Source organism: Oryctolagus cuniculus, chromosome 8 (assembly GCF_964237555.1).
Source record: "Oryctolagus cuniculus chromosome 8, mOryCun1.1, whole genome shotgun sequence".
Lineage (NCBI taxonomy): Eukaryota > Metazoa > Chordata > Mammalia > Lagomorpha > Leporidae > Oryctolagus > Oryctolagus cuniculus.
Genome location: NC_091439.1, coordinates 135,683,562 through 135,710,432, shown reverse-complemented (window position 1 = coordinate 135,710,432; position 26,871 = coordinate 135,683,562). Strand labels below are relative to the sequence as shown.

Below are 26,871 nucleotides of genomic sequence, written 5' to 3'. Positions count from 1 at the left end.
AGGACATCACACTGAGTGACATAAGACAGAGACAGAAAAACAAATACTGCATGTTCTGCCTAAGTAGGAACTAACATTAGGAAGAAAGAGACAGAAAGATAGAAAGACAGGAGGAAGGAAGGAAGGAAAGGAGAGAGGGAGGGAGGGAGGAAGGGAGGGAGGAAGGAAGGGAGGGAGGGAGGGAGGGAGGGAGGGAGGAACATCTGTGTATCAATATCACTGCACACATACTTTTGTAAAACTCCAGGAGCCTGGAGCTTCCTTCAGGTCAAGCATGTTGGTGCAAGGCCCAAGGACCTAGGACATCTTCCACTGCTTTCCCATGCACATTAGCAGGGAGTTGTATTGGAAGTGGAGCAGCCAGGATAAGAACCAGTGCCTATATAGGATACTGGCACCGCAGGTGGTCGTTTTACCCACTATGATACAGTGCCAGCCCCTATTTTTGACTTTTATAAATCAAATACATGTGTATGTGTGTGTGTGTTGTTCTCTTTGTTTTCCATATCTCTATATAAAGCTTCATTAATCTACATTTTTTAAAGATTTTATTTATTTATTCAAAAGTTAGAGAGTTACACAGAGAGAGGAGAGGCAGAGAAAGAGAGAGAGGTCTTCCGTCCTCTGGTTCACTCCCCAATTGGCAGCAATGGCCGGAGTTGCACCAATCTGAAGCCAAGAGCCAGGAGCTTCCTCTGGGTCTCCCATGTGGGCGCAGGGACCCAAGGACTTGGGCCATCCTCTACTGCTTTCCCATGCCATCACAGAGAGCTGGATCGGAAGAGGAGCAGCCGGGACTAGAACCGGTGCCTATATGGGATGCCCACGCTTCAGTCCAGGGCATTAACCCGCTGTGCTATAGCGCTGGCCCCATAATATACATTTTTCCAAGACATACAGAAGTCTATTTAGCCTTTACCCAATGTTGCCAGGGAAAGCAACATCAGTAATCTGAAATTTTTCATCCCACAACACTCAGGATTGACTACTTTTTTTTAAAAGATTTATTTATTTATTTGAAAGGGAGTGTAACAGAGAGAGACACACAGAGAAATATAGATATTTTCCATTCCCTGGTTTACTCGCCAAATGGCTGCAGTGGCTGGAGTTGGGCTAGCTCAAAGCCAGCAACCTGGGACTCCATCTGGGTATCCCATGTGCTCAGGGTCCTGAGCCACTGGATCATCTGCTGCTGCTTTCTCAGGTACATCAACAGAGTGATGGGTCAGAAGTGATGCAGCCAGGACTCAAACCAACACTCACGTGGGATCCCAGTACTGCAGGAGGCAGCTTAATTGGCTGTGTCACAACACCAGCACAAAGATGCACTATTACTGGGGTGTGTGTGAGTGTATATATGTGAATATATAACATTTTAATGTGAATATAAAGAATTAATACTATATGTGTAAATTAGTTTGACAATTAGTGATACTGACCATTGATAAATATTTAAAGAACACTTTGTTCTATTTATGTCTTTAGCTCATTATTTTATTTGGGTGTGCTGATTTATAATTTTTACATTTCGAACAGTGGCTTATATATTGGAATAACCTTGTTTTGCATATTACTTTATTCCTCATAGATTATAAATAACCATCTGTAACACAGATGTAACTGTCCCACTCATATGGATAAAATGTGTGTGTGTGTGTATTTAGCCTCAATGTCTTTAGCATAGCACATTTGAGTATCTATGATATTATGATATACGTATATACTTTGTGTCACCTTAAACTCACATTCCAAACATCGAATGTCTTTGAATCTCTTCTTCTTTGTTTATGTTATTTTTAATTGTTTTATTTCTTTGAAAGAGCAATGGAGGGTAGGAGTCAGGGAAGGAGGGAGAAAGAGAGAACGGGAGAGAGAGAGATGGATCTTCTCTCCCGTAATGCACACCACAGCCACAGCTGGGCCAGGCCAAAGCTAGGGGGCAGGAATCCATCTGGGTCTCCTGTGTGGGTGGCAGGGACACAAGCATTTGAGACAATGTCTGCAGCTCTCCAGGATGGGCAATAGCAGGAAGCTGGGTCAGAGGCAGAGGTGGGACTGGATCCCAGTTACTCTGATGTGTGATGCGGATTTCCTCAGGGGCAGCTGAAGCTGATGCACCGATTTCTATCCTTCGTTTACATCTTAAAGAGATATCCTTTCAATAATTCCTCACCTACTTTTTCCCGTCCTTATTCTTTAAGACTGGGCTTAGCTTTTCATCTCTGGTTAATCTATCTGGAACCAGGAGTTTGTACTAACTAAATTCTTTGTTTTACATAAAGAATCCTGTGAAACATTTAAGTTACTCCTTATATGTCATTAAAAAGTATCTGATCCTGTATATTTTATTTATAACTGGATAATCAAATCACAAAGTTATAGACTACCATAATTCAATACTTATTCACTACATAATTGAAATGTGAAATTATTTCTAAAGATAGCATGCCTCTTATAATGAAAATACCATTGAATGGAACAGATGCCTGACAGCAATAACTGAATGCTTTATTAATGCATTTAATAAATTGCCTTATTTTATATATTGGGAATTTACAAATAATATTTAATGGGGTGGAACTCCTATTAAACATACTATCTCTGAGGAAATACATTGGGTCACTGAATGTCATAATGTGACAGCAATCAGAGAGTTAACTACATAACAGTGTGATGCAGTACTAAATAGCCATTTCCTTGGCTACTCTTGAAAAAGCTGTCTGGCTTTATAACTTAACATCTTTTTTTGTACTTGTGTTTCTCCTTATCTGAAAGTTTAAGGTTTTCACCACTGTGAGACATTTTTTGATAAAGCACATTTATGTAAGGATAACATTTAAGCTGGAAATTTCATTGACTGCATCCCTTTTGGATTTAAGAATTGACTTAACTCTGGCAGGCAAATGGAAAAGGGCAACCTTAAAAGGAAATGCAGATAAAAATTTAATATAACTGAAAAAAGTGCATGGCTGATGTCACAGTAGTTGAAAGTCCTTTGGATGTACATATGGAGAATGAAATGAGACATTTAAACCATACTATTTTTATGATAGAAACTATATTAGATATGTCAAGTACATTCTCTCCCATATGCCAAATTCAAAGCTCCTTTTACATGAACCTATCAATCTTTCAGCACTGATTGAAGTTAATTCCCCTCTATGACCACACACAGTCCCCACCTGGTGTCTAACAGGAGTTGATCAGTCCATAGTTCTCAGCTTCTATTTGGTAGACGATCTAGAAAGTGGCTGGGGAACTGTGAACATAATTTCTATGAAGTGATGAAATGGGATGATCAGATTCTTTGTGAAGGTAATGGGAGTCAGGAAGTCTCACCAGAAAAGCAAAAGCAGAGAGAACTAAAATTGTAAAAATGCACAGCACAAGGTATTATGAACTCAGCCTCCAACACTGAGCCAATCACCTCTTTTCATTATAAAGTCAGCCCTCCCAGGTGCTTTGTTGTAACAGTGAAATACCGGCAGATCTCGGTTCTTCATTCATGAACTGAGTGATGTAAAAGGACACCTTCATCTCTCCACTACTTGACATGCAGTAAAGGACTTCCCCACTGCACGTAGGAAGAGACTGCGGGGGTATGCAAAGCAGGAGATGACGATCCATTTAGTCTGAGATGACTATAAAGAAAACAACTTAAGGAAATACTTCCAGCTAATGTTTCCCTAGCCAGATCACGAAAACTAATCTTCATGCACAGAAATTCTAAGACCGTGACAGGAAGTGATTTGATATTTCTATACACTAGTGTTTATGTTTTTGTATGATAAATGTTAAACAGTGACATTCTGAAACATTGTGGGTAAAAAGGCCACTGGTCAACAGGAGGAACCATTGCCTTCTGACTTGCCCATGCACTCCATCACTGTGAGCAGGTAGCTCTCACTTTCATTCTCGCATCTATACAATGTACCACAGGGATATCAAGAGAATTTTAAAAAATGACTACTAAATATTTTAAGTAACTGCCACGTGAATTATTGAGCCATAAGTAGACAGAACTTAAGGTGGTCATACGTATGAAATTATATGAATAGAAATGTATCAAATCAATGCACTGGATGAAAGGATATTGAAGCCAGCCTTTTGGCGCCCAGAACTAAGCTGCCCTCTGCAACTCAGGCATCCTGTATCAGAGCACTGACTCAAATCCTGGCTGTCGGCTTCCGGTCTTGCTCAGTGCTGGGAAGGCAGAGGAGAATGCGCCAAGTACTTGGACCCCTGAAACACACATGGGAGACCCGGAATAGAACAGCTCTGGTCATTGCAGCCATTTGAGGAATGAACTAGGGGATGGAAGATTCTCTCTCCCTTTATCTTTCTTTTCTTTCTCTGTCTCTCCCTTTCTTTCTCTTTTTTTTTCTCTCTCTCCCTGCCCCTACTACTCTCCCTCCTTCCACCACTCCCTCTATTATTCTGAAGTCTTGCTAACTCTGCTTTTCAAATAAATAAGTAAATATTTTAAAAATGAAATATATGTATCAATTTTAATAGGCCTTTTGAGAATTCTATTACCATTTGAGAAAAGAAAATCCTTAGAAAAATAGAAGACTACTTGGATTTTTATTTATTTATTTATTTTTTTTAATTATTTTTTTTTGACAGGCAGAGTGGACAGTGAGAGAGACAGAGAGAGACAGAGAGAAAGGTCTTCCTTTTTGCCGTTGGTTCACCCTCCAATGACCACCGTGGCCGGTGCGCTACAGCCGGCGCACCGCTTCTATCCGAAGGCAGGAGCCAGGTGCTTCTCTTGGTCTCCCATGGGGTGCAGGGCCCAAGGACTTGGGCCATCCTCCACTGCACTCCCTGGCCACAGCAGAGAGCTGGCCTGGAAGAGGGGCAACCGGGACAGAATCCGGTGCCCCGACCGGGACTAGAACCCGGTGTGCCAGCGCCGCAAGGCGGAGGATTAACCTACTGAGCCACGGCGCCGGCCCAACTACTTGGATTTTTAAAAAGATTTATTTATTTGAAAGGCAGAGTTATAGAGTAAGGGGGGAGAGAGATCTTCCATCCCTTGCTTCACCTCTCAAAATGGCTGCAATGGCCTGAGCTAGGTCGATCTGAGGCCAGGTGCAAGGAGCTTCGTCCGGGTCTCCCACATGGCTGCAGGGGCACAAGGCCTTGGGTGGTCTTCTGCTGATTTCCTAGGCACATTAGCCAGTAGCTGGATTGAAAGTGGAGCAGCCAGGACAAGAACTGGTGTCCGTGGCCGGCGCTGTGGCACAGAGCGTTAAAGCCCTGTCCTGAGGGGCCAGCATCCCACGTGGGTCCTGGCTCCAGTCCCGGCTGCTCCTCTTCTAATCCAGCTCTCTGCTGTGGCCTGGGAAAGCAGTGGAGAATGGCCCAGGGGCTTGGGCCCCTGCACCCACGTGGGAGACTCAGAGGAAGCCCCCAGCGCACAGCTTCAGATCAGCTCAGCTGTGGCCACTGGGGTAATTTGGGGAGTAAATCAGCAGAATGGAAGACTTCTCTCTCTCTGGCTCTCTCTGGCTCTACCTCTCTCTGTAACTCTTTCAAATAAATAAAATAATTATTTTTAAAAAAATAAAAAAAAAATATAAAGGACTGGTGTCCATATGGGATGTTAGCACTACAGGTGGCAGCTTAACCCATTGTACCACAAAACCAGTCCTGATTACTTGGATATTACTTAGCCTATGAACAAATAAGAAATTATAGATGGCAAACTTGAGAGTTTTAAAGTTTTCTTTAAATCTGTTGCAATGTGCCACATGATTTTTATAATAGGGTATAATTTCTAACAACTTTTTATTATTCCTCAACTCCTCAGATATTCTGAGCTCCTCCCTGTTTAATATGTATGAGGAAACTTCAAAAATTCATGGAATAATATAATTAGAAATTTATTTTGTAACATTTTTGAAATCCATGCATATGAAGGAGTCTTCAAATATTTCACAGAATTGAAAAAATTACACAAGGATTTCAAAACTGCACAAAAATATTAATTCAATAGCCCATGAGCTTATTTGATGCATTTATATTCTGTTATGCAAACACACAAATATATTGAAATATAGTTTACAATTTTTAAAAATCCAAATCTTTGATTGACTATTTTGAAACATTTATCATCAAGATAAATTAAGAAGGGTAAATATTTTGTGGGAGAAATTTCAAATTACAATGTAAAACCTCAGATGTTTTAAATAATCCAGTATTTAGACATTCTGTATAAATACATAGCTTAAACTTCAGTTCAATTGCTTATAACTAAAAATTTAAAACAGGCTGGCGTGTCAGAGTAGTATGCATGAACCTACATAGAGGAATAAATGAAGTAGGACATAAACTTGGCTTCAGAATTTTCTAGTAGCCTGAAACAACAATAAAATCCTGGGCACTACAGTATATTAGTAAGTGTTCATGAAGAAAATGACACAATATCTCAAAAAGTATTTCTGCTGCAACATTGTCACTAATGCTTTTACGTGTCTGTACGTGAGCATGAGAATCATAGTTATTCTTATCATATGAGAAAGAAAATTCAAGAATGGAGATTTTGCATTCTTAGATGCGCTCTGCTGCTACATCAACCAAGGACTGGGTAATGTCTAAGGAAAACGAAATCATTTCCCAGGATTCTGGAGGCAGGAAGTCTAGTTATCGAGCTGCTGGCACCTGCTGACGGCTTTTGTGCTGAGACGTAACATGGCAGAGGGCATCGCATGAGAGAGCACAAGAGAGCAGAGGATGGGAGCGTTTCTCCCTTACTCTGCGGCGAGGGCTCTTCCTTCCAAAACTGTTAGACTCACAAATAAATTCCAATTGAGTCAAGCTGGGGGCATTCAAACCACAGCAAACGTCGATTCGTGAGACCGGGTAAAGAAAAGTGTGCATATTATTTTTTCTTCTTGTCTTTGAGCCGTGGTTGCCACGACGGTGCCTCCCATCACTATTTCAGATTGTTACAGTGGTGAAACACATGCCTGGAAAGTACAAAAGGAATAACAGCTCCTTTCCTCCCTTCTCCCCATCACCATCACCACGCAATGCAATCTGCTGATTAATAATGCAGAATAGTGCCACTGATCCTCCTACTGTTGTTGTCAACACTGAGGAAGAGGGGAGAACACACAGCAGAGAGCAGTGATACTGTAGCAGCTACAGCCACTGGCACAGAGGAACAAGAGAATGGGGTCAGGGATGTTGAGCAGAAGAGTGACAGGAAGAGCAAAGCAAGTAGGCCACGTAGCAGCAGCACAGCCAACCGTGGCTGTAGTGAGAATGAATGCTGGCACCGGAATGTGAGAACATTTTTAGTTGAAGCTTTCTGACAGCACAATGACTCCACACATGTGTAACCTGTAATTATCGCTCCAACTTGCAAATGAAACGTTGTCAGGCGTGACTATGAGACTATGATATAAAAGCACGTTCTCCTCTCTGTCTCATACACACATACACACACACACCAGAGTCAGAGAGTCAGCTGTCATACATGCTACAAATGGTTTAACAAGTTCCTTAATGTAGGAGGGTGACTTAAACAGCTGGCAGAGTTATAAGACAGCTTTATTTTAGTGTAAAAAAATAAAATTCAAACACAGTTTTTCATAATAGACATTTTCTGTAAACTATTGAAATACCTTGTATTGAACCTTACAAAGATGTTGGTACTCTGAATTTACATCTACCACTCTTGGCAATTTACCCAAAGGAATTGAAATCAGTATATGAAAGAGTTGTCTGTACCACCAGGTTAATAGCAGCTCAACTAACAAAGCTAAGATATGGTAACAACCCAAATGTCCATCAATTAATGACTGGTGGAGGAAGAAGGGTAAGAGTGTGAGTGGGAGGCTGGGGGTGGTGAGAAGAATCATTATGTTCTTAAAGTTGTATTTATAAAATGCATGACGTTTATATACCTCAAACAAAAGGTATCTGGGAAAAAGAACACAAAACAAGAACAACAAAAACACAACAATAAAAAAGAAATTGTGGTATATATGCATGACGGAATGCTGCTCAGTGGTACAAAAGAAATCCTGTCTTTTGCAACAAAATGTATGCAAAGAGCACTATGATCAGTGACATAAACCAATCCCCAAAAGACAAAAAACATATGATTTCTTATGTTTATACCCTCATCTACACTCTGCAGGAACAGTGCTTTATTTAAGTACTATCTGTTGAACTATTTATTAATTGGAAGTGTAAGCTTATGTTTATAAAGTAAATTGAAAGTATGTCATTGTAAAAATTAAAAGAAAAATAATAAAGGAAGGAGGAGGGAATGTGGAAAGAAGGGATGGAGGGAGGATGGGGTAGAAATATCACTATGCTCCTAAAACTGTATACATTAAATACATGAAATTTACTGCTTTATAAAAATATAAAAATTAAAATATCCTTAACACAAAACTCTGGATTAAATATAAATTATCTAATTGACTACCCTTTCTTAAATACTGATATATTTAGAATATAATATTATCATTTTTAGAAATGTAAGTAACTTTATGTATCATTTAATATATTTAAGAAAATTGTGAAGCAAACAGTCATTGACCCAACAATAGCAATAATGGTAATTGGAAGAAATGAACATTTATTGAGCTCTCATTATGTGCTAGACACCACTGAGTATTTTAGTTCATTGGATCCACTAAAAGTTAATTTCTACAAATGTCCCTAATTGAGATAATTTTTATAATAGCTTAATCTAAAACAGCAAAATAAAGCAAGCATGAGCTCAAAATATATCAGGGTAATTAAATAGCCTGGGGTAAGATAATAATGTTTTAAAAGCAAATTGATTAGAAAATCCACTTATCTTAAGTATTCCACAAAATTTTTTTCAGATTGGGCCCTGTAGCCAAAATTTTCTTTCTGGCCAAAAAATGTACAAACTGCATGTAGATATGTTCAAGAAAAAACAATTCTCAGGGAGCTTTGAAAGCATGACAAGTTCATAGTGGATTATCTTCTGTCTACTCTCATCATAGGTTCTTTTCATTGTAATGCTTTCAAATAGGTGTAAGCAGTCAAAGGCATAATTTGGTCCTTCATGATTGCAATATGATTATTTATAGTGAGAAATAATTTTGTGAATGCATGGGTTTTCTTCTTAGACATCCAGACAGACTGATAAATCAAGTAACATTATTTTTTGGGAAATTCCATTAAGCCAAATAATATTTAGAAGATGTATAAATGAAGATAAGTCAACCTCATATTTTAATGCCTACATTGATTGAGTTACAGCAGCATGAGGTAATAGGTTTCCACAATATATAGTCCACCATTTTTGCGTAAATAGTAAACATGTAAGACCATTTGCTCTATAAACTCTGTTAGGAATTGGAATTTAACTTAATCCTACCCAGCTAATAAAAAATAAATTCAAATGCCTAATATACATTAAAATGAAATCCAGAAAAAATATTTACTGTGCTATTTCTAGGTTAAACATTATCTAAGTAATGAATATGTAGAAAATAATGTTTACTTTAGCAGAACTGTGGTTTGCATGTCTTCCCTAATTAAATCTGTTATGCTATTGGAATTCATGACTTCCCTGATACTGGTTCTACTCAATAATCCATTCTCATCTAGTATTGCAAATTTCAACAGATATGTTTATGATCACACAGTACACAAAGTTAACCAGACCCACAAAGTGCTTCATTCTTCTTAAGTCTCTATGTACGTAAGTATCATTACAATCACCAATGATCAGCTTAAATGTCACCATCTCAACAGAGACGAACTTAGAAGTTGCAGTTTGCTTCTGTGTCTGCAGTACTATCACACCTGCATACACATCTACTACAGAAATTGTTTCTTTTCCATTGTGTATCATAGTTACCCTTAATTTCTATTTGCACTGAACTGTAGCTTTTTTGAAAGTAGAGAACTGATTTATTGTGTTAGCCACATACTAGCAACATGCTTGTTTGCTTGTTCCTCAAGAAATATTTATCAAGACAAAACATGAATGTATAGTGTTATTGTTCCCTGTCTTTTTTTTAATCCTCATAGCGAAAGCTCTTACTCACTTTCTAAATTTTATACATATTCCTTTAAATGGTTAAGTCTAGATTAATACTATAATAGTAAGCATATACATTGCAAGGTAACTAGCTTTACACACATTTAAATAACATAAGTCAAATTATAGAAATTGTAAAGATTAGACATTACATAAATAAGTTTGGTTGCAATAATAACCTGGAAGGAATTAAAAAGGCAAATTAAAATAAGTTCTAAAATACTGGCAATACATTAAGTGCATGGTGGATTCTTCCTACAGAGTGTCTGCATGTATGGCAACTCATCATTTCTCTAATGAGTGTGATGGCTAGCTGCCAAGGCATATGCAAAATCAACTATAATAGAAAATGCTTCATGGGGTCAGTGCTGTAGCACAGTGGGTTAACGCCCTGGCCTGAAGCGCCGGCATCCCATTTGGGTGCCGGTTGTGGTCCTGGCTGCTCCACTTCCGATCCAGCTCTCTGCTGTAGCCTGGGAAAGCAGTAGAAGATGGCCCAAGTCCTTGGGCCCCTGCACCCACGTGGGAGACCCGGAAAAAGCTCCTGGCTCCTGGCTTCGGATCGGCACAGTTCCGGCCTTTGGGGCCATCTGGGGAGTGAACCAGAGGATGGAAGACCTCTCTCTCTCTCTGTCTCTACCGCTCTCTGTAACTCTGCCTTTCAAATAAATAAAATAAATCTTTAAAACAAAAAGAAAATGCTTCACAAAGGGAGGTAAAACTGCTACCACCAGTAGCAACATGTAATGGTTCCTGTTTTTCAGGATATCCTACATCTCCATATTATTCAACTTTTAAACTTTCTATATTTTAGTGGGTGTGAATTAGCATTTCTCTGTGTTTTTGTTTTTATTTTTTTTCAAGATTTTATTTATTTATTTGGCCATCAGAGTTACAGACAGTGAGAGGGAGAGCGAGAGAAAAAGGCCTTCCGTCCATTGATTCACTCCCCAAGTGGCCACAAGGGCTGGAGCTGCACTGATCAGAAGCCAGGAGCCAGGTGCTTCCTCCCAGTCTCCCACTTGGGTGCAGGGGCCCAAGGACTTGGGCTGTCTTCCACTGCTTTCCCAGGCCACAGCAGAGAGCTGGACTGGAAGAGGAACAACCGGGACTAGAATATGGGATGCCGGCGCTGCAGGTGGAGGATTAACCTATTGTGCTTCCCTATGGTTTTAATGTATATTTACTTAATAACTAATGGGGACTAACATCTCTTCATACATTTCTACATGATACACCGCCCCCAAACACACACATTTACACTTAGTTTTTCCTTGTCTCTGAAATGCTTTCTTAAAACTACAAGGGAGTTTCTTTTGGGTTGTTTTACTCTTTATTTGCTTGTGTGTTTAGTATAACAAGCTCCTAACAGTTATTTGTGTTGACCATATCTGTATGCTGTATGGCAACAGTTTATGATTAGAATTACTTCCTTTATTCATTTATTGTAAAAGATCTATCTATCTATCTATCTATCTATCTATCTATCTATCATCTATCTAGAAGGCAGAGTAACAGAGAGAGGGATCTACCACCTGTTAGCTAGTTCACTCCTCAAATGGCTTTAGCAGCCAGAACTGGAGAGGCGAGAGGCAGGAGCCAGGAGCCAGGAGCTCCATTCGAGCCTCCAAGGAAGGTGTCAGCGACTCAGGTTCTTGAGCCATGATCTGCTGCTCCCCAGGCACATCAGCAGAGAGCTGGACTGGAATTACAGCAGCTGGCACTCAACTGCCACAAAGCCCGCATTGGCTCCCTGTTAACTTAATCATGTTCTTGCCTCTGATGTGTTATTTTGTTTTATGGAATTTGACACTGTAATTAAATTCTGGTGTTAATATTAGTATAATGGTAATACAATAATACTGCACTGTATTTTATACATACATAGAGACAGATTATTTACTTTAATATAATTTTAATAATGAAATGGGAAAATGCATCTTTTTCACTTTATAGCATAATTTCAGTCTCCTGAAACAAAACTGTATTCAGAAATATAATTTGGATTCTAATAGGGCATGATCTAGATAAAACAGAAATGTTTTATTCATTACTAATTTAATTTCTATTATAATTTTATTGCAAAATTGTTCCCAAAAATATTTATTTTCTCTACACCAGAGTTGAGTAAACATATGTATTAGACAAAGAGAATAATTTAAAGGAACTATTGGTGACCGGCGCTGTAGCTCACTAGGCTAATCCTCCGCCTGCAGCGCTGGCACACCGGGTTCTAGTCCTGGTCGTAGTACTGGATTCTGTCCCGGTTGCCCCTCTTCCTGTCCAGCTCTCAGCTGTGGCCCGGGAGTGCAGTTGTAGATGGCTCAAGTGCTTGGGCCCAGGACCCACATGGGAGACCAGGAGAAGCACCTGGCTCCTGGCTTTGGATCAGCGCGATGCGCCAGCCACAGCAGCCATTGGAGGGTGAACCAATGGAAAAGGAAGACCTTTCTCTCTGTCTCTCTCTCTCACTGTCCACTCTGCCTGTCAGAAAAATTAAAAAAAAATAAAGGAACTATTGGCAAACTCTCTGCCTCACTGTTGTGTTCATCCTGCAATCAGGCCTCACCATAATTCCTCAGAGCAAACAGAGCAATAGAACACACACCTAACAACCTGAGCTCTTTGCTCACTGCTGATAAAAGTTAGACTTCACAAAATTTTGAGAAAACTCCTCACTTCAGCCCCTTCACCCCATTTGTTTTATTAATTCTTCACATATTTATACTAAAATCTGTCTGAATTCCTGGATCAGAGGTTTCTCAGACAATCATGGAGTGACGGTCATTCTCTTTGTTTTATTTGTTAATATATTTGAGAGGCAGAGAGGAAAGGAGAGGAGAAAAGATATCCATTCCACCTGCTGATTCATTCTCCAAGGTCTGCAAGGGCCCAAGCTGGTGGCAGAGGAGGAAGTCAGAACTCAGTCCAGGTCTCCAAGTAGAAGGCAGGGACCCAACTCCCCAGTGTGCTCCCCCCAGGATGCACACTGTTGGGAAGGCGAGGCAGGAGCTGGCAGCAGACTTGTTGCTAGGCACTCAGATTCAGGATGCAAGATCCCCACTCCACACCTCAATCATTTGGCTGAAAGTCCACCACGATCAATTTCTTTTTGAAGCTAAGTACAGTCATTTGGCAAAGGGTTCACTAAGTTTAAGATCTCTGGAAATATGGAATCTCAAATAGATTTCTAATATTTTCCCTGAATACACCAATAGAATATTATCAAGATATTATAAAAATTGACAGAAATTTTTTATCTATAAATAGGACATTTTTAATATACTCTTATAATTATTATTAGGAAAATATATACAATATATGGTATATAAAATATATAATATATAAAATATATTATATTAATAAAATAGATAATAGATACATAATAGATAATATAAAATATAAAGTATCTCTAATCTCAGCATCAACATAATCATTATTTTTTTTTTTGACAGGCAGAGTGGACAGTGAGAGAGAGAGACAGAGAGAAAGGTCTCCCTTTGCCGTTGGTTCACCCTCCAATGGCTGCCGCGGCCGGTGCACCGCGCTGATCTGATGGCAGGAGCCAGGTACTTATCCTAGTCTCCCATGGGGTGCAGGGCCCAAGCACTTGGGCCATCCTCCACTGCACTCCCGGGCCATAGCAGAGAGCTGGCTTGGAAGGGGGGCAACCGGGACAGAATCTGGTGCCCCGACCGGGACTAGAACCCGGGGTGCTGGCGCCGCAAGGAAGAGGATTAGCCTAGTGAGCTGTGGCGCCAGCCTCAACATAATCAATATTAATATTTTAGTTTTAAGGATTCTCCAGACTTATTTTGTCACATTCAATGAAGAAATCATAACAGACACACTTTTTTTCTATAAATCACAATACTGTATCAGTCCTTATATACAAATACATAGGGGCCAGCACTGTGGGTCAGTGGGTTAAACCATCACCTGTAATGTGGGCATCCCACATCTGAGCGCCGGTTCGAGCTACTTCTGATCTAGCTCCCTGATAATGCACCTAAGAAAGCAGTAGAAGACGGCTCAAGTACTAGGGCCGAGCTACCTATGTGGGAGACCAGGATAGAATTTCTAGATGCTGGCTTTGGCCTGGTCCAGCTCCAGCCATGTTGACAATTTAGGGAGTGAAGCAGCTGATTTAAGATCTTTTATTCTCTCGGTCGTCACCTCTGTTTCTCTGCTTTGCAAATAAATGAAATAAATATTTTAAAGAATACAAACACATGTAAAACTACATCATTAATTTTGATAACAACAGGATCTATTACAGTAATTTACATTAATTTAACTTTTTACTGATGGATATTTGTTTTTTATAATCCATTAAAAATAAGGTGGACCTCTTAATAGTGACCATACTATCTTTTGGTTTATCTGAGTTCAAGGAGGGATTTTATACCCAGCACCGTTGCTATACATGAGCTTACTCTGTCCACATACCTAACATAACCTAAATAAAATGTCATAATCACTTATGATGAAATAAACTAGCAAAATTGGGATTATGTAACATGAAAATAGATAGGACAGACTAGGAAAGGTACATAATACTTTGCAGAGAAAATTTAGATAACAAATGGAAATAAGGAAGCTTTATTTCATGTTATTATGTAGGCCATAGAGATGCTCAATCGCTTATGATTGCTGTAAACCTGTCAATTCAGTGACATTTAGATAAAGTAGCATCTTGTTAGATAAAAAAGCTCTGCCACTGTGCAAAAATGGCAGTACGCTAGAAACAGATCTATTTAATGACAATGAAAAGTCAATCGTACAAATACAGCCTTCAGATATAGGTTCATGGGGCAGATCACTGTAGCACGTTCTGGGTTGAATGATGCAAGGATTTTAGAAGACATTATTGTACCAGGTGTGACAGTGTCATTTACCAAATTAAGAAGCATGCATATTAGAACTTATGATAAATAATGACAGTTCATAAAATAATAAGTGCCTACAAGCTTGGTTAACCTCAACAAGATGTTGATTATCCTCAGTGCCTTTTATTTCATAATAGCCTTATTAACATGTAAATATATGTGAAAAATATTGAATTAATGGTTTTGAGCTTTTAAAAAGTTATGAATTGTTCACTATGCTTTAAAACACTTAGTATAGCTTCTCTATTGATTAATACTGAATATATATTAAATAAAATATTGATTTTTAATTGATCATTTCATTTTCCCTAAAATATATTTCTGTAGTTATATTCTAGTGCTTAGCTCAAATATATTAGTATTAAAATTTCCCCTTGGCTAGCATTTTTGTATCTTTATGCATTTTCTCTATTTCTGATTGTTCTATTTCACATTGAGTGTAAACAAATGACTATTAATGTGACATCTGCCACACCTGTCTAATGTTGATTAATACAGAAATAACTACTCATTGATAACTGCTGTGTTTGACTGCATTTAAATCTGTTAATAGACTATACTGCTCACCTATTTTATTATCTTTCTAGCCTATGTAGATAGTAATAAGATCCTACTCCAACGATTTCATTAAATCTATACAATCTCCGGAGCTGACACTGTGTCACAGAAAGTTAAGCCACCACCTGTGGTGCCTCAACCCATACGAGTGCTGGTTCAAGTCCCTGCTGCTTCAATTCCTATCCAGCTCCCTGCTAATTCACCTAGGAAAGCAGCAGAAGAAGTCCCAAGTGTTTGGGCCCCTGAACTCATGTGGGATCTGGAAGAACCTTCTTGTTCCTGACTTTGGCTTGGTCCAGCAGGGCCATTGTGGCCATTTGGGAGTGAAGAAGTGGATGTAAGATTCTCTTTCACTCTCTGTTTATATCTACGCCTTTGAAATAAATACATAAGTCTTTAGAAAAAAAAAACCTATACCTATATTTTATCCATTATTTAGAAATAGGAAGTAAACGGGATGGGAGTTTTGGCTTGGTGGGTTAAGCTGCCGCCTACAACGATGGATGGCATCCAATGGGTGCTGATTAGAGTCCCAGTAGCACCTGTTATAACACAGTTCCCCGTTAGTGCACCTGGGAAGACAGCAAAAGATGGCCCATGTGCTTGGGCCCCTGCCACTCACTTGGGAGACTCAGACGAAGCTCCTGGCTCCTCGCCCAGAACTGGCCATTGTGGTCATTTGGAGAGTAAACCAGAGGATGAAAAATTTCTCTCTCACATACACACACACACACACACAGTCTCTCTCACTGTGTATGTCTGCCTTTCAAATAAAATAAATAAATCTTTAAATAAAAAGAAACAGGAAGCAAATGAAGATTGGAGAGATTAATTAATTTGCTTGTATGTATTATCAAAATCTACCTCCAAAGTTTCAATCATCATATTCAAACTGCCTATAAATGTAAAAGACCACATTTTAACCTATTTAAAATTGTTTTCTACTTGTAAAACAGACAAAGATAAAATAGCTTTTATATATCTCTAAAGTGTTTGAGACAAGTGGCTGCATTTTATCATATTGCTAGATATTTGTATTGTGAATTATAGTTACTGAATTTTGATGATGAATCATTATCATCTGGGAATTGACTTCCCTTGCTAATGAAAACGTGTCAAGTGCTGATTCTATGTACAAGATGTGTTTGAATAAATAATGCATTGCTTTTATTTAAGCTGACTTCACATTTCATAACAGCTTGTAGTTTCAGCTATGGACGTAAGACAATCACCTATACCTCATTTCCATTGTATTTTGTATTTAAATCCACTTATACACCATTCCTTTAAGTCTATGATATCAAAGATCCTCCTTAATTTTCTATAGAATATTTTTTCTGAAGCTTTTTTTTGGTAGTTAAGTCTGTCACAAGAGATAACATCCTGTGTTGTTGACAAAGCTGGGGACTATAACACAAAGACTGCCAATTCAAAGTGTCAGAGAGAAGCAAAACACAAACTCTGTAGCCACAAGATGCTTTGCATGAACCATTCTCCCAGGAGAATTCTATTGTTGGGAAATGTAGGGTATGAAACAAAAGTGATTGATACCACTGCAGGTTCTCTATTATGTAGAAAATAGCTGTATGATTACTCTGAAAATGTAGCTAAACAAAGTAAATCTGTATTGTATCACTTACTCTAAGAGTTATAAATATTTCTCCATTGTATTGCTGTCTTCATGAAATTCAATATTTCTCTGCATTTTTCAAAATGAAAACATAAATGTATATTACAGAATAATTTTCAAAATATAATAGGAAAATAAATGCACTCAAAGAACTAATTTAGGACATTGTACAAATCCTAAAAAAAGAAAAAAAATTGTAGATCCAGAATACTGTGCCCAGGAAGTTTTCATTTATAAATGAAAGTGAAATAAGACAAACAAACATTCAAAGAATTTGGCACCACCCAGCTGGTCTTACAAATGATACTTAAGGATGTAATACACACAGTCATACAAAGATAATCAGAATAATGAAAGAACATAGAGGCATAGAACCTACTAGTAATAGTACAAACAAGATCTAAAACAAACAGCAGGATTATTTACAGAAAAATGGCAGGACCAAGTAATTACTTATCCATGATAACCCTGAATGTAAATGGGCTACAATTCTCCAATTAAAAGATATGGACTGGCTGATTCAATTAAAAAACAAGACCCATTTATGTGCTGCCCGCAAGAAATATACTTTACCAACAAAAATACACACAGACTGAAAGTGAAAGGATGGGAAAAGATATTATTTGAAAATGCAAATAAAAATGAGAAGAAATATCTATCTTAATATCAGACAAAACAGATTGTAAGACAAAAGCCTTTAAAAGAGGCAAACAATGTCATTATATAATGATTAAGGGATTAATTCAATGAGAAGATATAACTGCAGTAAATGGGTATGCACAACAATGCTAGGGCTATTTAAAACAAATATTAATGAAAATAAAGTTAGACATATGTTCTAACACAGTAATGGTAGACTTCTACACCTCACTTTCATAATGCTAGATCAATGTAACAAAAAAAATCAACAAAGAAACAAAGCTCATCTATACTAGTGAACAAGTGGATCTAATCTATATCTATAGAATATTTCATTCCACAGCCTGAGAATGCACACTCTTTTCATACTGCCTGGAAAATTCTCTAGAACAGATCATATGCTAGACCATAAAATAAGTCCAGCAAAACAAAAAAATTGAAATCTTACCAAGCATTTTTTCTGACCACAACAGAATGAAGGTGGAAATTAATAACATAAGAAAGCCTAGAAAATATACAAGTATATGGAGACTAAACCACAGGCTCCTGGATGAGCAGTGAGTCATGAAAGAAATCAAAAAGGAAATAAAAAATTCCTCAAAACAAATGAAGACGGCAACACAACACATCAAAATCTATGAGATATAGGGTTCAGAGATAAGTTGGTAGCAATTAGTGTATACATAAAGACCCTTTAATGGAATAAAATAAATTATCTAGCAATGTACCTCAAGGACCTTGAGAAATGAGAACAAATCAAATCCCAGAATAGTAGGAGGAAAGAAACAATAAAATTGAAGAAACAAACACAATTAAAATAAAAAATACAAAATCAGTGAAATGAAGAGTTGGTATTTGGAAAAAAATTTAAATTGATAAAGCTTTGGGCAAACTAACCAAAAAACAAACAAAAAAAAATAAAAATGAGAAGATGCAAATTAATAAAATCAGGGGAGAAAAATGAGATGTTATAACTGATATCACAATAATAATAATCAGAAATTATTACAAGGAGCTATATGCCAGCAAATTCATAAATCCAAAAGAAATGGATAGATTTCAGAATCCACACAATTTACCAAAGTTGAGACCCAAAGACTCAGAAAACCTAAATAGGCTAATAACCAAGATGGATATTGAATCAGTAGTAAAGACTTTCTCAACATAGAAAAGCTCAGGGCAGGATGGCTTCACTGAAGAATTCTACCAAACTTTTAAAGAAGGAATACTCCAAATTCTTCTTAAACTTCAAATCAATTTAAAGTGAGGAAATCCTCCCAAACTCTTTGTATAAAGTCATCCTCAAGTTCAAAATCAGAAAAGGATACAACAGAGACGAATATCTTGGATGAACATAGATGCAAAAATTCTCAACAAAGTACTAGCTAATTGAATCTAGCCACATATCACAAAGATTATACATGCAGACCAAATGAGATTTATCCCAGGCATCCAGGGATAGTTCAATATATGCAAATCAATAAGTGTGATACAGCACATAAGCAAACTAAAGCAGAAAAACCATCTTCTCTTCTCAATAGATACAGATAAAGCATCTGACAAAATGCAACATCTTTTCATGATAAAAACTTTAAGCAAATGAGGTATTGGTGGAACATATCTCTACATAATCAAGATAATCTCTGACAAACCCATAGTCAACAACACACTGATTGGGGAAAACTAGAAGCAATTCTACTAATATCCAAAACTAGATAAGAATGCCCACTTTCACTATTATTTTTCAACATAATTTTGGAAGTATTAGCTGGAGCCATTAGGTAAGAAAAAGAAATCAAGGGATACAAATTGGAAAGGAGGAAGTCGAATTATTCTTATTTCCAAAGACATGTTCCTTTATTTGGGGAAACCAAAAGATTCCATGTAGAGACTCAAAAGAAAAGTTCACCAAATTTACAGGATGTATAAAAATAGACAAAAATCAATAGAATTTATATACACAAACCATGCTATAACTGAGAAAGAACTCATAAGATCAGTTCCATTCACAATAGCTAAAAAATGCAAATAACTTGGGATAGATTTAACCAATGATGTGAAAGATCTCTACAATTAATAATGTAAAACTTAAGGAAAGAAATAGAAGAAGACACTAAAAATCAGAAAAATCTTTCATGTTCATGGATTATAATAATTAATATAATCAAAATGTCTATACTACCCAAAGCAATTTACAGATTCAATGTGATCCTAATCAAAATACTGAGGAAACTCTTTTCAGATTTAGGAAAAAATGATCCAAAAACTCATATGTAAACACAAAAGACCCTCAATAGCTAAAGCAATCTTAAACAATAAATATAAAGCTAGAGACATCACAATACCTGATTTCAAGACACACTACAAGGAAATTATTATCAAACCAGCCTGACATGGGCACAAACATAGACATGTGGACAAATGGGAAAGAATAAAGACATCAAAAAATAATCCACACATTTACTATCAAGTAATATGTAACATATGTGCTTAAACCACTCCCTGGAAAAAGATTTAAATAAAAGAGTGGGAGTAAGAGAGGGAAGAGATGTGCAATTTGGGACATGCTCAAGCTGACTTACCTCAAACGGTAGAGTTAGAAACATATCAGGGGATTCCAATTCAATCCCATCAAGGTGGCATGTACCAATGCCATCTCACTAGTCCTAGTGATCAATTTCGGGAGAGAACGATCCACCATGGGAAGCGAGATACACAGCAGACCAATAGAATGGCAGATGTATTAAACAGCACTCTGGCCTCAGAATCAGTCCTTAAGGCATGCGGATCTGGCTGAAAAGCTGCTCATGAGAGTATTATAGGCATGGAAAGCCAAAACACTCTGGCAAAAAAAAAAAAAAAAAAAAGAAAAAAAAAAAAACATATGAAAGATCTCCGCAAATGAGATCCCAGTGGAAAGAACAGGTCATCAAAGAAGGAGGTACCTTTCTCTGAAGGGAGGAGAGAACTTTCACTTTGACTATGACCTTGTCTAAATATGATCAGAGTCAGTGAACTCAGGGGGCTTCCATAGCCATGGCGACTCATGACAAGAGCCTAGGGTGATTACTGATGCCATAAACAAGAGTGTCAATTTGTTAAGTCAACAACAGGAGTCACTGTGCACTTACTCCTCATGTAGGATCTCTGTCCTTAGTGTGCTGTACATTGTGATTTAATGCTATAACTAGTACTCACACAGTATTTTTCACTTTGTGTTTCTATGTGGGTGCAAACTGTTGAAATCTTTACTTAATATATGCTAAACTGATCTTCTGTATATAAAGAGAATTGAAAATGCATCTTGATGTGAATGGAAGGGGGGAGGGAGCGGGAAACGGGAGGGTTGTGGGTGGGAGGGAAGTTATGGGGGGGGAGCCATTGTAATCCATAAGCTGTATTTTGGAAATTTATATTCATTAAATAAAAGTAAAAAAATAAATAAATGATGCTCGGAAAATTGAAACTCCCTATGCAGAAGTATGAAACAAGACTGCTTGCTTAAACTCTATTTAAAAAATCAAGTGAAGATGGATCAAAAACCTAAATCTAAGATCTGAAAACATCAAATTATTAGAAGAAAACATAGGGGAAATTTTGCAAGACATTGGCATAGGCAAATATTTCTTAGATAAGAGTGGCGATGCCCAGGCACTTAAAGTAGAATAGACAAATGGGATTACATCAAGCTAAGAAGCTTATGCACAGCATACAAAACAATCAAAGATGCAAATGACAGAATAGAATAAAATATTTGCAAATTATGCATCTGATAAAGGATTAATATACAGGATATATATGGAACTCAAGAAATTCAAAAACAACAAATCAAACAATTCAGTTAAGAATTTGCAAAGGATATGAAAAGGTGTTTTTGAAAGGATGAAATATTAATGGCCAACAACCACAGAAAAAATGTTCCTCATCACCAGGCTTCAGGAAAATGTAAATAAAAACCACAGTGACATTTTACCCAATTAGAATATCTATCATCCAAATATCAAAAAATATCAACTACTGGCATCGATGTGGATAAAAAGGTACTCTAATACACAGCTGGTGAGAATGTAAACAAGTACAATCATTAAGGAAGACAGTCTGGAGATTCCTCAGAAATCTGAAAATTCATCCAGCCATCCCACTCTTGGGAATATACCTAAAGGATATGAAATGAGCATAAGAAAGGGTTATCTGAGTCCCGGTGTTCATAGTCGCTGAATTCACAATAGTAAGATATGGAATCAACCCACATGTCCATCAACTGATGACTGGATAAAGAAAATGTGGTATAAATACCTGATGGAATACTACTCAGCCATAAAGAAGAATGAAATCTTGTCTTTGGCAAAATAATGGGTGTACCTGGAGACCATTATGTTTAGTGAAATAATCCAGACTCAAAAGACAAATGACACATTTTTTTCTGTGATTAGTTGTAACTAATATTTAGAGTGCCAAAAAAAACCTTAATGCATATCAAGCTAAACTGACTTCTTGTAATTTCATTATTTCTATACTTATCTATATCCCTATATAACAGTGTTCTATCCTTCATTTGTAGAGTTATTTGTTGAAAAAGCATTGAGCCTTTGATTAAAAATTGAAAGTATGTTATCACAAAAATCAAAACAAGAAAAGGAATAAAAGGATGAAGGATGGTGGAGGGAGGGGAAAATATTATTGTATTTTCAGAATTTTATCTATGATTCATGAAATCATTTAGCTCTATATTAATAAGGATATAATATAAAAATTCATCAGAATGTAAATGGACTCAATCTAAAGAACTAATTTGTAGCTTTTTTTTTTTTTGCATTGATTCTATGACAAAACTCTGAAAAAGAGTATGATATTTATTTTAAGCATCTTAATATCCACACTAAAGGAAAAGGTATGTTTCAATCAGCTAAACTATTTTTAAATGTGACAAGGAATATTTCACATTTGGAAAAATACAGATATTGATTTACATTCATATTTACATACATACAAAACACTCAAAAAAGTAAAGATGTGAATAACAGAATAGAGTAAAATATTCACATCATTCAATTTGGAAACTCCATTTTCTAGCAGTTATTGGATATTTTAGGCTTCTGAAAGATTTTGGGAATGTTTCTAGTAAGAAATCAGAAATTGTTTTCAGTAAATAAGTCTCACTCAGGGGACAGGCTACTTTATGTATAGTACTAAAGGTGCTTTATATATAAAACATATGAACAGAATTCTCTTGGTGTATTAGTCTTTATACCATATTATACATGAGGAAATTAAATCCCAGAGAGTTATATATGTTAGGATGCCTCTCCATGTCTTACTGCAAAATTAATACTGTTCTATTTTACATATATATATTTATGCTATCAATACTATCAATACTAATGGAAAAATACCTGAAAAATTACTTGTAGTAAATTTGGGGAAGCTAACTTTTAATGTGCAAACAGGAAAAGTAAGGATCCCATTGATCAACCTGTGACTGGTTCTTTCAGATTTCTTGAAAATACCTATCTGTCACAATACAAATGTACCATGTATAATTAATAGTCCGGTGCCTCTGTCCTCAGAGCAATCCTTATATCTGGGGTAACAAAGACCACAGTTTTCCCTAATATGAAACATAGGTGACTATGTTTAGTTTTGCTTTGTTGTACAGAATCTTGACAAATTTACTCAGTACCAGGAAACATTCCATGGAAAATTGTATTCTACTATATAGACATAACTGTTTTTAGTATAAAATGTTCTGTAGCCAATACTGTTAATGTTATACTTAGCTTAATTATTTAGTTTTGTTCTGATTTTAATCATGCACATTACTTTCTAAAAATGGGCACTTTACATAAATATTGTATATATGATGTATTCTTAATTACCAGTGTAGTAAATATACAGAATACAAAGTATATGAAAATTAAAGGGATCTATTTAAATGAGGTTATGTTCATTATCAAATATATTGCATTTGCTTATGTATAGAAGAGTAGAACATAAACAGAATTAGTAATGCCAGAGATTTTGGATCACCACTGTAATTCATTAGTTTATGCTTTTGATATTTCAACAAGTCACATAATTCGGATCAGCGCGGTGCACCGGCCATAGCGCGTCAGCTGTGGCGGCCATTGGAGGGTGAACCAACGGCAAAGGAAGACCTTTCTCTCTCTCTTTCTCTCTCTCTCACTGTCCACTCTGCCTGTCAAAATAAATAAATAAATAAATAAATAAAAGGAAGAAAATCTCCAAATTCTTCACTTGTATTATTTCTTTCTCCTAAGATAATTTTAGACGTCCCATCAAAATGAATGTCTGTAAGTCTGCACTGGTATATCTCATAAAAATATTATTTCAGATTTTAAAAGTATCTTGCTAACATATAATCTTAAAAATTTTAAATGTGTTATTATTTTGACCTGCAAGTTAAAATAATAAATTTAATTAAAAGAACATTTCTGAAATTGTTCATAATTAAACATGCTTAAGAGCAAATTTATGATAAAATTACATTAAATCTTTCTTTAAAATTTTCCTAAAATTAATATTCTGTAATGTTTCTCTGATTCACTGATTAAAGAAACTATGGTTAGATGTCTTAGGTTGTTACTAGGGAAATATATGGAAAAATATAATGAATATTAAAAGAATATAAATTCATAGTTGAAATTCAAATCTATTTACAAATATCATAAAGAACAAAAGAAAGTGAAATTTTTGATTACTTGTCACATAAAATAAATTTGTAACAGAAAGCAAATTTAAAACTGGCATTTGGCAGCAATACATACAAGCAATAGAACAATCTATAGGGGAAATTATCCAGGCCATTAGAACCAGTTTTCTTTGCTCTCTTTCTGCCCTAAGGCTTTTTTTTTTTTTTTTTAAACAGGCAGAGTGGACAGTGAAAGAGAGAGACAGAGAGAAAGGTCTTCCTTTGCCGTTGGTTCACCCTCCAATGGCCGCCGCGATCGGCGCGCTGCAGTGGGTGCACCGCACTGATCCGATGGCAGGAGCCAGGTGCTTCTCCTGGTCTCCCATGGGGTGCAGGGCCCAAGTACTTGGGCCATCCTCCACTGCACTCCCTGGCCACAGCAGAGAGCTGGCCTGGAAGAGGGGCAACCGGGACAGAATCCGGTGTGCCGGCGCCGCTAGGTGGAGGATTAGCTTAGTGAACCACGGCACTGGCCCCTAAGGCTTTTTAAATAATTGCTCATGACAAGGGTCATCCTAGGTAATAATGTATAAATAGAGATACACTAGCAGTTAGGACCTTAGTACAGTCATCTTTCCTCACTGGATCCTCTCATCGCTACATGCACTCATTCTTGTAAGAAGGAATAAGAAGATTCTTGGGACGATGTTTTACCTTGTTCAAATACTCGGGTCAGAGAAATGACTGTGTTAAACTAGACCCCCCCCCGCCCCAATTTTAGACCTTTTCAGAATGTTGTCTAATAGAAGCATAACAAACCAGATGAAAGGGCAGAACGTGGAGAGGATAATTAGTTGTTCCAGGTACGTACAGACCCTACCTCCACACAGCCAGACAGGAGCCCAGAGCACCCGAGGCCCTGGGCAGGAAACACCTGTGTGTCTGCCTGCAGAGTTAACTTGATCTACACTATGATAGCGTATGGAGTTTCCAGCAAGGTGGCTGTAATACAAACAAAACAAAAGAAAATCCCTCATCTTCAGTATCTCCACCTCTTACATGGCCCAGTAAGGATGGCGAAGAACAGTACAGTTTTCTTATAATATCAGGAGGCAGTCAGATGGCACGTGCTGTGATGAGAAAGGAGTTCTAGCATAATCAACAGCAGCCACAGACCGCACTTGAATCATCTTATGAAAATTTACAAAAGAAGCAAAATCACACCCACGTTGTAAAGAAAATTTCCCAAGTCTTTTTTTTTTTCTAAATCATTAAATCTACTCTCAACATTTCAATGCTGCTATAACTCCTACAAATGCAAAGGGTTTGCGTTAAAGCACTGTGCCTTCACTGAATTTTCTTGTGTCCCGCCAACCCCACTTCTTGAGGCTATAAATGTATGCTATGACACTGTGAAGTCAAGTCCACTGTGTGTGCACAGGCAGGTGCACATGTGTGCTCAATACATACGGGTTTTTCTGGCGGAATCTTCTACAAAAAGAGAGGAGATGTCTTCATCCACTCCGGCTTCGTTCTTCGCAATGCAAGTGTATGCTCCCGTATCTTCATAGCGAACATTGCTTATGTGGACCTCACTTCCATTTGCTGAGAACAGAAGGTACATGCAACTTGTAAGCTACAGATTCAGTTCCAGTACACTGCTTCCAGATTACTCAGTTAACAGTTCTCTTAGCTTGTCCCAATTAAACTATTTCCTTCCTACCTCCATACTTTGCAGACAAGCCAAATAATTCCAGAAGCATTCAAGTGTTCTGCAAATTATGCCATTATTCCACTATTGAGTGCCCAATACTCTACATAACATGCAAACACATTAGGTTTTATGCCATTTCTTATAAGTTGTACATGAAGTATTCCATATCAATAACTATAATTTTATTTATATATGCATTTACAATATCCAGACCACACTTTTTCCTAAAGCTTTCATAGAATTTTAACAATGATAATATTGCTCATTTTCAAGAAGTTACCTGAAAAGACCATTTCATGGAAAATTAAGTGAGCTACATAATGCAAATATGCTATTGACATTCACCAAGCTTTTTATTGAGTTCTTATAGATCTGGAATTATTAGGTATGGAGGGCAGAAAGATAACAATATATGATCTGTCTACAAGAGTTGTAGTCTTTACTAGAATATGTCTAAAAATTTATAATATGGAAATGTATGTAGTCAGTGTATAACCTAAATGATAAGAGTGCTTAATCCAGGGTTGGCGCTGTGGCGTAGTGGGTAGAGCCACGGCCTGCAGTGCCAGCATCCCATATGGATGCCTGTTCGAGTCCTGGCTGTTCCACATCCTCTCTTCCATGGCCTGGGAAGGCAGTAGAAGATGGCCCAATCCTTGGGCACCTGCACCTGCGTGGGAGACCCATGGGAGGCTTCTGGCTCCTGGCTCCTGACTAGCCCTGCTACAGCTGTTGTGGCCACTTCAGGAG

At 37.3% G+C, this 26,871-nt stretch overlaps 1 protein-coding gene across 6 annotated transcripts in view; it reads right to left on the bottom strand.

Moving 5' to 3' along the window:
* FSTL5 (follistatin like 5) overlaps positions 1–26,871 on the bottom strand; it is an 837,077-nt gene that overhangs the window by 135,211 nt on the left and 674,995 nt on the right. For all 6 annotated transcript variants that reach the window (XM_051831718.2, XM_051831717.2, XM_051831719.2 and 3 more), the window contains exon 10: positions 25,878–26,012. In XM_051831718.2, coding sequence (XP_051687678.2) covers positions 25,878–26,012 — 135 coding nt within the window. The remainder of the gene's footprint in view (positions 1–25,877; positions 26,013–26,871) is intronic.